Source organism: Camellia sinensis, chromosome 4 (assembly GCF_055761805.1).
Source record: "Camellia sinensis isolate YWXY chromosome 4, ASM5576180v1, whole genome shotgun sequence".
Classification (NCBI taxonomy): domain Eukaryota; kingdom Viridiplantae; phylum Streptophyta; class Magnoliopsida; order Ericales; family Theaceae; genus Camellia; species Camellia sinensis.
The window spans coordinates 18,295,065-18,305,932 of record NC_138964.1 but is presented as its reverse complement, the minus strand read 5'-3'; the positions used below and the strand labels follow the sequence as shown (position 1 = coordinate 18,305,932).

Sequence of the window (10,868 nt, the reverse complement as noted above, 5' to 3'; positions counted from 1 at the left end):
GTAACATTTTGTGTCAATTTTCGAATTGTCATTGAAAATTAACAATTAATGACGTTTTTTAATAGTGTTTAATAAAAAAAATTATTAATTATCATAAGATCTATTAGATAATAAATTTACTTATTAGGATTTACACGTAAATTCTCTTAATAATTTATCTTAGGATGTTCACTCTCAATCAAATTTCTCATTCAGTCACTGAGTGACATAATATAAGGCTCACTAAATTACCTATATTCTATATGTGTATATATATTTTGAGAGAGAGATTAAAGACATATTCTACATATATTATTAGCAATATTCTATTTAATTATATAAATCTAACTTTACCAGTTGACTTAGAAGTCTTGAGGCTATATTGGTCAATTTACTAGTTTTGTGCTCTTTCCACGATCACCTCTCTTCAAGGATGAAAAGTCCAAATGGTAGACTCAATAGCACGAAATCGCCAACATAATGCTTTCCATGTAAGAAAGACTAGAATTTATTAGAATCACCAACTCATTCATTCAAATGTTATTCTCACTACTCTCTTCTCTTTGAACCAAAACCTCTCTCATTTTTTCTCTTTTTTTCACAGCTTTTAATTTTAATTTCATATATGATTATGAAGCCTACAAAGTCCGATGGCCGGCGATTCATCATAACATCTTTCTTCTTCATTCTCTTTCTCTGTACCTTAGCTTCAATCAACGAGGTTCGATTTGATACTCTGTTAAGGTTTGGTAGATGTGCTCTATCGAAAATCCCATCCCAAACAGAGAAATTTCTCACTCCAAATGATTCATCATCTGACGATATCCGAATACTTCTTGGGATTCTAACACTTCCCGACCAATACCATCGCCGCCACTTCCTTCGTATGATCTACGGTACACAATCTCCGGTAGGTGCAAAAATCGACGTGAAGTTCGTGTTTTGCAACTTAACAAAGGAAGATCAAAAAGTGTTAGTTGCGCTAGAGATAATGAGATACGATGATATTATCATACTCGATTGCAAAGAGAACATGAACAAAGGTAAGACTTATACTTACTTTTCAAGCTTGCCGGAGATGTTTAATGGCGCGGAAAATTCAACCACGCCATACCCGCCTTACCATTATGTGTTGAAAGCAGACGATGACACGTATTTCAGGTTAGAAAACCTAGTGGAGTCATTGAGGCCATTGCCTAGAGAAGACTTGTACTATGGTTATGTTATTCCATGCCCTAGCATGGACCCTTTTGTTCATTACATGTCTGGAATGGGTTTTTTGATTTCTTGGGATATAGTTGAGTGGATTAGGGTTTCAGATATTCCTAAAAAGCATTTGGAAGGGCCTGAAGACCGGGTTTTTGGCGAGTGGCTTCGTGATGGTCATCGAGCCAAGAACCGGTTTAATGCTAAGTGGTCGATGTACAACTATCCAGAGCCGCCCACGAGGTGTACACACGAACTTTGGCCGGAGACAATTGCAGTACACCTTTTGAAGAATCAAGTAAAGTGGATTCATACATTGCAGTATTTTAATGTCACTCAGAATTTGAAACCATCTAAGCTGTATCATATACCTTAATTAGGTGCTGCCACATTAACATGTTGTTCATTCTTTCTTTTTTTTTTCCCTCAATGGAGTATTCAAATCATACAAGCTTATTTTGGCGATTATTCATAATTCTCTGTTCATTTTTATTTTTTTAGTATGTGCACTACAACAAAAAGGGTCTTTGGTGACAGACTGATTTCGTCTCCAAACATCAAAATTTCGTCACTAAAGTGATCTGTGACGAAAAAAATTTGTCACCACGTTCGTGGCCTATACGTCGTCACAAAAAGTACCTGGTGACGAAAAACACTTTCGTCACCTATTTTTCATTTTTTGTGACGAAATGTTTCATCTCCAAATGTTAAATTTTTCGTCCTCTAAAACACCAATTTAGTCACCAAAACTAAATAATATTTTATTTTAATTATTTTTTGCGACGAAATATTTCGTCACCAAATATATTTTAGTGACGAAAATTTTCATCACCAATGATATGGATTAAGGTGACAAAAAAATTCGTCACTAAAATGAGCAAAAAAGAAAATTATTCAATAACAAAAAATATTTTGTCACCAAATATTTTAATTTAGCGACGAAATACTCAGCAAATGTGACAAAATTATTCGTCATGTTTTTTGAAAACTAATAGCGACATTTTTTATTTCGTCACTAATAAAATTTAAAAATTTTGAAAATAGGTGTACTATTTTCTTTCGAAATTTTTTCTTTTCAGTAACAATTCCCTGCGCATTTCAATAACCTGTTCAATAAAATATTTATTACAAACCAATAGAAAAATCTGTTCATTTTCATAAACATCACAATCGAATTTTAGCACTATCCACAAAAATACAATATGAACTACATGCTGATTATAAACATGTCTCCTAATATTCACAAACTACTAATATCCAGAAAAATATGATATCAACCGCATGCAGATTACCAAACACATCTCCTAATATCCAACAAAAAATATGTCTACTAATATCAACAAAAATAAAATATCAAGGGCAGATTACCAAACATGCCCCGTAATACTAATAAAAATATAAAATTTACAACACAACCAAAATACATGTAAGGTAATATGAACAAAAACACAAAATGAGCTACCATCGGCCCTCCAAATTACCAAACACGTCCATATCAAATCTCGAATCTGCAAAAAAATAAAACACAAAAAAAAAAATGTCAGTTAGACAATTATTATTTTATCCATAACATATAGAATTTAACATACATTTTTTGACTTAGTTTTCAAACCGGGAGTCCCATGCTAGTTTCGTAAGTTTCCACAACTCACATTGGTCCGTCCTGAGGTGTTTGAGGTGTTTCCCGGGCCGTCTCGTGGCTGTTGCACGATTTTGGCCCCCGAAGGCTTATTTTCAAACTTAAGTGTGGAAAAGTGCATTTTTGGACTTAGTTTTCAAACCGGAAGTCTCATGCTAGTTTCGTAAGTTTCCACAACTCATATTGGTCCGTCTCGAGGTGTTTGAGGTGTTTCCTAGGCCGTCTCGTGGCTGTTGCACGATTTTGGCCCCTGAAGGCCTATTTTCAAGCTTAAGTGTGAAAAAGTGTATTTTTGGACTTAGTTTTCGAATCGGGAGTCTTATGCTAGTTCCGTAAGTTTTCACAACTCACATTGGTCCATCCCGAGGTGTTTGAGTTGTTCCCCAGGCCGTCTCGTGGCTGTTGCACGATTTTGGCCCCCGAAGGCCTACTTTCAAGCTTAAGTGTGGAAAAATACTTTTTTGGACTTAGTTTTCAAACCGAGAGTCCCGTACTAGTTCCGTAAGTTCCACAACTCACATTGGTCCATCCCGAGGTGTTTGAAGTGTTTCTCGGGCCGTCTCGTGGCTGTTGCACGATTTTGCCCCCGAAGGCCTATTTTCAAGCTTAAGTGTAAAAAAGTGCATTTTTTGACATAGTTTTCAAACCGGGAGTCCCATGCTAGTTCCGTTAGTTTCCACAACTCACATTGGTCCCTCCCGAGGTGTTTGAGGTGTTCCCCGGGCTGTCTTGTGACTGTTGCACGATTTTGGCCCTCGAAAGCCTATTTTCAAGCTTAAGTGTGGAAAAATACATTTTTGGACTTAGTTTTCAAACCGGGAGTCCCGTGCTAGTTCCGTAAGTTTCCACAACTCACATTGGTCCATCCCGAGATGTTTGAGGTGTTTCCTGGGCCGTCTCGTGGCTGTTGCACGATTTTGGCCCCCGAAGGCCTATTTTCAAGCTTAAGTGTAAAAACGTGCATTTTTGGACTTAGTTTTCGAACAGGGAGTCTCATGCTAGTTCCGTAAGTTTCCACAACTCACATTGGTCCATCCCGAGGTGTTTGAGTTGTTCCCCAGGCCGTCTCGTGGCTGTTGCACGATTTTGGCCCCCGAAGGCCTATTTTCAAGCTTAAGTATGGAAAAATACATTTTGAACTTAGTTTTCAAACCGAGAGTCTCATGCTAGTTTCGTAAGTTCCACAACTCACATTGATCCGTCCCGAGGTGTTTGAGGTGTTTCCTGGGCCGTCTCGTGGCTGTTGCACGATTTTGGCCCCCAAAGGCCTATTTTCAAGCTTAAGTGTAGAAAAGTGCATTTTTGGACATAATTTTCAAATCGGGAGTCCCGTACTAGTTCCGTTAGTTTCCACAACTCAGATTGATCCCTCCCGAAGTGTTTGAGGTGTTTCCCAGGCCGTCTCGTGGCTGTTGCACGATTTTGGCCCCCGAAGGCCTATTTTCAAGCTTAAGTGTGGAAAAATGCATTTTTTGACTTAGTTTTCAAATCGGGAGTCCCGTGCTAGTTCCGTAAATTTTCACAACTCACATTGGTCCATCCCAAGGTGTTCGAGGTGTTCCCGGGGCTGTCTCGTGGCTGTTGCCCAATTTTGGCCCTCGAAGGCCTATTTTCAAGCTTTAGTGTGAAAAAGTGCATTTTTGGACTTAGTTTTTGAACCGGGAGTCCCGTGCTAGTTCCGTAAGTTTTCACAACTTACTTTAGTCTCTCCCGAGGTGTTTGACGTGTTTCCCGGGCCAGCTCGTGGTTGTTACATGATTTTGGCTCCCGATGGCCTATTTTCAAGCCTAAGTGTTGGAAAAGTACATTTTTCTAAATAGTTTTCAAACAAAAAGTCCCATGCTAGTTCCGTAAGTTTACACAACTTACATCGGTCCCTCCCGAGGTGTTCCCGGGCCTTCTCATAGCTGTTTCACGATTTTAGAGCCCGATGGCATATTTTCAAGTTTAAGTGTTAGAAAGAACAAAACACTACTTACCTCTGGTGTTCAAATTTGATTTTCAAATTTCATGTTTGGTTTGATTTTCAAATTATACTGAAACTTGAAAACACAATATAAAAATAGAGGGTAAATTCAACATATATACCTTATATATGAACTTTTAAATCAATGAATTGTAAACCTACTTATTGTAATAATATTTGGAGGATTCAACCTGAAGCATCATACCAAAAAAAAAAAAAAAACAGCAAATAACTTTAACTAAATATAAAAAAAAGTCTACAATAAGAATCACACAAGTCCAAATAACATATGGTCTAGTCCCTCAAATACATACAAGAAAACACAATAGAATGGAACTCCGGCCTGACCGACCAACCCCAGATTCTTGTTTTTTAAAAGCAAAAGTAGTTGTTTTTATGTGAAAAGAGAGTTTAGAGTTTTGTAGACAACATACCATAGACGCAAAACCAATTAGAAATTGACAGATAAACTTCTGGGTTATATCAATTAATGACTAATTCGTCTAAAGTTTGAACGGCAATTTTATTATTTATATGCTCAACACGTTTCATAAAGAAGATATTATTATTGAGTAGATAGCGAAATTTACATGTAAAATCTATTACCTGCTCACATATCATATTAACAACAAATCTAAGCATTTAAACCATTAGTGAGTATTACTAATATCTCCAACACTACAAACCTGTTTGGTTCTAAGCATTTAAGTTTTGTTTTATTATATATGCTTCAATCACCTTCAAAACTATTGCCATTATATTATATTATTATCTCTTTGTAGTTTTCCCAAAAGTTCACTTTAATTAGTGCCATACCCATGCATGCATGCACTAGTGCACAAGATTTTATAAGTTTGATTATTATATATTTGATGAAACATATTTGGCAGTTCTAATTGAGTACCTCCAATCCATTTCTAATGATATGGAATGGACCATGTGAAGGGGGAATACACTCCTCTCTCTATTCTCTCTATCTTCCACCTCATTAAAGGACAAAATGTGAATGATGTATTACACTCTTTATTATAGTTTCCCAAAAGTTCTTTAATTAGTGTCATGCTCATGCACTAGAAGAAGATTATAAGTTGATTACGTTCAGTTCACTGATTATAAACTAATTTACTAGTTCTCATAGACTTTCTAACTCTTATGAGAGATGTCGTGTATTCCAACATTTAGGGTAGACCAATAGTTTAAAATTTCATTCCCCACTCCACCTTTGAAGTTACTTTCAGAGTTTTGGCTCAATAATTACTTGGTATATGTGAAATGGGAAATTACATATATCCGAAGATTAGTCGGGGTGAAGCTTTAAGCACTATTGGGATGAAACAAAAATGCATTTATCACATTTCTTATAGTTTACCAAAGGACAAATTATATTGGTAGTTCCTGCATTTTATTTCTTGTGTCATTTTGGTCCTTAAATTTTTAATTAGCTCAATTTTGATTCTTAATTTTTTTTTTTTTAATTTTGTGTCAATTTTAGTCCAATTGATAATGCTGGTAAGAATTTTTGATGAAAAATAATCAAAAAGTTGGTTAAGATTAAATCACTAATATTTACTGTCAATGCCACATCCAGTACAACTACAAAATATTTACTAGTGTGAAAACAAGTATGGAAACTGATAATAGATAACAGTACAATCAAGGTTCTATTTATAATGTGCAAACATTTTATGATGAAATAGTGAAGTTTAAAAGTGTCCTAACCTAAGCCGAAGTTCAGAAACCAGCAATTAAATAAGAGTCACAATACTAAGAACTAATTTGGACATCATGTGTCTTGGTTATAGTTTGGATTTGTCTTCTTCTGAGGATCTCTCTCTAAAACCAGTTAAGTATCTTAGAGAGGATGTGACAAATACCATGGAAAACTCTCAACTATAGCCATCAAGTCATAAGATCTTAGTCATCCAAGTCCGTGGTTATAATCATATACATGTACCCACAAAAACACAGAAACAAAGAAGCAAGGAAGATAAAGAAGGTAAGAGTTTCATGCTAGCTTATACAATGGCTTAATTGTCTAAAAACTATATTAGAATGGTTCTTCAATTACCATAAGTAATTCTAAAAGGTAAAATGTTGAAAATTACATACTTACATGAATAATCAGCACAGGACAATTAACATATGGGATTTTGTCAATGTTCTGCACACAGTCAACACAAACACCATTTAATTAGACCCAAAAAAAAAATGCATAATCTTTCAATCAAAATAATAGTATACATAAACAGATGATCTACGCTTCACAGGATACATGACACTTATACACAGCTTCAATATCTGCATATGTATTATGCTCACTTGGCTGCAAAACAAGGAAGCTATGTGCCATAGATGACACTTTCTATCACTACAAGGCACACTATATAACTTAACAATTCACTTTCATCTAGAAAAGCTTTCTTCTTCCTTTGTTTTTTTGGATAGGTAATGAGGCTTGAATAACATAGAAAATGTTCCCATGAGGTTTATCTCCTAGATTCTCTGGAAAGAGCCAATATAGTAGACTTATATGGTAAACATTGCAATCACCTATTTTTGTTTGAGTATGAGTTAAAGTTCTTCCTTCTTTTTTTCCCTCCCTGTTGGAGAGAGTTCAACGAACTTCAAGAAAAAATAAATTGCAGAACTATATGAATCAAGGAAACCTTACTTGTTTAATGGGATGTGCTCAAATGGACCTGTAGTAGGAATTGTTCCACACAAGTTGTTTGAGACATCTCTGCAAAATCATTCAGATGTCTTGACACTAAGTCACAATGAATCTAGTACTAATAATTCAAACACTAAGGTTTTTCACTTACACAACTTTCAAGCTGGAAATACCAGTGAGCTTCCTTGGGATTTTCCCAGTTAACTGATTATCATTAAGACACCTGCCAAGCAAAAATGAGGAATTAGGATGTGGGTTCACGGGTGCATATGGCAGTTGTATCCAAGCATGACGGCCTCAAACTGTTTGTGTACTAGAGCAAGAGAGTCTTTAATTTTCAATGACCATATATCAAACAAAAGGGAAACACAAGTGATTAACAAACAGTTTGAGGCTTGAAACACAAGTCTTTCCGTCAAATCCATCGAAGCACCCATAATCATAACCCCAATTTCCTGTAAATTAAATTGTAATTAACAACCAAAATCACCCACAGCCTCAGATATCAGTAGAGATAACCTCTAAAGTAAATAAATTTGCAAAAAAATTAATGACATTCCAACTAAACCCTAATGCCAGAAGGGATCAAATCAAAACTAACACAAAAAAATAAAGCAAAATTTCATTTTCTTTTTACATCGAATTGATCAAAACACTCATAAAATTTCCATTTTGAGTAAATTAAAAAGTAATCAACAAGCAAAATCACCCACAGCCTTTAAGCATTGAGAGAGAGAGAGAGAGAGAAAGAGAGAGAGACTAACAACGGTGTTCTTCGATCTGCACAGCAGCGGCGGTGAGGAAAGGAGGGGTTAACGGCGGCGTGGTGAGGGCTGTCGGCGGTGAGGGCTATCGGAAATGGTAGAGCGGCGGTGGGTTGATCCAATGTGAGCAGCGGCTGTGAGGGCCCTGTGTAGTATAACGTCTGTGTGTGTGTGTGTGTGTGAGAGAGAGAGAAATAGGTTTGAACCGAGAAATGATTGTGTGTGATTGAGAAGAGGAACCGATTGTAAGAAAACATTTTTGTTTCCCCCTAAAATATTTAGTGACCAAATTATATTTTGGTGACAAAATTATTTCTTCACCAAAAATAAAAATATTGGCCACAAAAATAGTTTTGTCACTAAATGATATTAAAATATCACCAAATTATTGGTGACAAAAATATATTTGTCATTAATAATTTTATAAGTTGTGACAAATTTTTTCGTCACCAAAAGTCTATTAATTTTGGCGCCCTCCGAAAATATTAGCGGGAAAATATTTGGTGACAAAAAAAATATAAATAATGACGAAATATAATTTTGTCACCTATTTTTTTATTATGATTTAGATTTGTGACGAAATTTTATTTTTGTCTCTAAAAATAATACATTTGGAGACGAAATATGATTTTCGTCATTAAAAGATACATATTTTGTGACAAAAAAATATTTCGTCATTAATTTTCGTCTCTAAAGACTATTTTTGTTGTAGTGGTGATTTTGACTTGCAAAAGTGAAAATATTAGAGCAGCTTCTGGCCTTCCACAGAAATGAAATAATTTATATTGCATTTGAAAATAGAATTCAATTAGTTTATTTTAAATGGCGATTGTGATTTTGATATGTAAAACTGAAAATATTAGGGCAGCCTTGTGAGTTTCTAAGAAAATGAAATAATTTCATTGGATTTGTAATTTGACATATGTGGTTTTTTAATTGTGACTTTCCAATTTGACAAGTTGATGATCGAATTGTTCATTTTGTATAACCTTTATTTATATTATTCACACAAAAAATTAGGATAATCGGACAATTGTAGCCTTTTTAATGTATTGCATTTGTCTAAAAAAATAGATAGCAAGGGTATTTTTGAAAATAGACCGTCCATTTTTATTTTTATTTTTATTTTTTGTGACAAACATGATTAATTGAGTAGGTTACAATTATCAAATTAATTTAATTTTTTAAATCTAATGATATACATAAAAAGTCTTACAAAATTAACAGTTCGAATTATCAAAACGGTACATGGATATAGTACCTTCCAGTCCAATGAGACAATCCAAACCCTTTTTTTAATCTACTTCAAACAAATAAAAATGCATTTTCTAGCCATCTTTGTTTGATTAAAATGTTTGTTTTAACCATCTTCCCTTTCTGTAACTCGCCCAAGTCCCAATTTCTCCAAGAATTCAGATCATATATGTTTAAATTATGAAGTTATTTCTAAAGTGAAATATCTATATTTGTTCACATGCCATACCTATATTAAATAGTTTTAAAATCGCAAATACAATATCAATTTTTCCTATGATGATATTGACTAAAAAAAATTTCTTGCTTAGAGGCCCACGAAACTACAAAAGAAAACCTCCTTACTCGTTATTGGAAGACTCAAAAAAAAAAAACAATAATAGAAAAAGAAAAACATTATTCAAAAGCCTATAAAATATCTTTGTAAAGTAGTCAAGCCATAAAAGAACCCTCAAAGACTCAATAATAATAATATCCATATCCAAAAATAAATAACTATTTGGTTCAGTTTTTGAATTTTTATTTTTTAGTATTTTTTTCATATTTTAGTTTTAAAAAATTTATTTTGTTGCAAAAAACATTATCGTTGTGTTTGAAGCATGGATTTTGATAAGAATTTGAAAATAGAAAAAAAAACAAAGAAAAAAATTAACTTATATTTCATTCACATTATCTTTACATTTTCTTTTCTTTTTTTTTTTAATTCTTATCCAAATCTATAGCTTAAGAAACCAATTTCAGTCATTGGGTGAGTCGTGACAGAAAGAGCACTCCATCAAAAAAAAAAAAATGTTTAGCGACAAAATTTTGTAAATGTCACTAATAAATGTGATTTTAAGAATTAAACATTTTTGTGGCAAGATGTTTTCTTTTTAAGATGAAATTTTTTATACAAAAGGATGTTAATTTATTATTAAATGTTTAATTTAGTCACTAAAAATATAACAATAATATTTTTGACAACTAAAATATTTCATTCCCAAACAATGATTTTGTTTCTAAATTTCTGGGCTTTAAAATCTAAATTTGTTATAGTTGTATATTGTAACAATCTTACCCCATGATTAACATTAATCCATGATTTAGGGTTGGTTTGGGATGTCCTAAAAAAGTGCACTTTTTGACTTATTGGTGGGTTTGGGTTGGGTTTGGGTTGGGTTTGATGTGATGTGTTAGAGAGGTGATGTGATTTAAATAAGATGATGTGACTTAAATAAGATAGTGACTTTTTGACTTATTTAGTACATGCCAAACTAGCTTAATATGCCTAACAAGTTATTAAGATCAGATTTTGAATCAATTGTATATGTGTAGCATTATTTGTGGTTATATCTGTTCATCATAGACATATCTATTTAAATTTTTGTTCCGTTCTGTAAATCGAAAGCC

At 33.8% G+C, this 10,868-nt stretch overlaps 2 protein-coding genes across 5 annotated transcripts; one reads left to right on the top strand and one right to left on the bottom strand.

The window, feature by feature from the left end:
• The first annotated feature begins 448 nt into the window (after positions 1–448).
• LOC114311409 (Galactosyltransferase family protein) lies at positions 449–1,660 on the top strand. Its single transcript, XM_028257550.2, has one exon. It carries the CDS (start codon positions 605–607, stop codon positions 1,559–1,561), a length of 957 nt encoding a protein of 318 aa, XP_028113351.2. The 5' UTR covers positions 449–604; the 3' UTR covers positions 1,562–1,660.
• Positions 1,661–2,325: 665 nt separating this feature from the next.
• LOC145823268 (uncharacterized) lies at positions 2,326–8,529 on the bottom strand. 4 transcript variants are annotated; one of them, XR_014365549.1, is made up of 6 exons: positions 8,226–8,529; positions 7,613–7,684; positions 7,462–7,530; positions 6,904–6,951; positions 4,913–4,981; positions 2,469–2,693 (listed from the first exon to the last, which is right to left on the bottom strand). XR_014365549.1 is itself a non-coding variant. In XM_082922852.1 (5 exons), exons 1-4 carry the CDS (start codon positions 8,480–8,482, stop codon positions 6,912–6,914), a joined length of 438 nt encoding a protein of 145 aa, XP_082778978.1. In that variant the 5' UTR covers positions 8,483–8,522; the 3' UTR covers positions 2,326–2,693; positions 6,904–6,911. The 4 variants fall into 4 exon arrangements, 1 of the variants encoding a protein (XP_082778978.1); XR_014365551.1 differs by lacking the exon at positions 4,913–4,981 and adding an exon at positions 7,847–7,916 and having other exon boundaries at positions 8,226–8,518; XM_082922852.1 differs by lacking the exon at positions 4,913–4,981 and having other exon boundaries at positions 2,326–2,693; positions 8,226–8,522.
• Positions 8,530–10,868: the final 2,339 nt, after the last annotated feature.

Bases quoted from the DNA above. Each gene is read 5' to 3' on its own strand.
- LOC114311409 (XM_028257550.2), top strand. From the start codon at position 605: ATGATTATGAAGCCTACAAAGTCCGATGGCCGGCGATTCATCATAACA.
- LOC145823268 (XM_082922852.1), bottom strand. From the start codon at position 8,482: ATGTTTTCTTACAATCGGTTCCTCTTCTCAATCACACACAATCATTTC. The intron at 7,685-8,225 runs GTTAGTCTCTCT...TTTGCTTGGCAG, and splicing joins GCAGATCGAAGAACACCGTT to GTGTCTTAATGATAATCAGT. The intron at 7,531-7,612 runs GTAAGTGAAAAA...ATGATTTTGCAG, and splicing joins ATTTCCAGCTTGAAAGTTGT to AGATGTCTCAAACAACTTGT.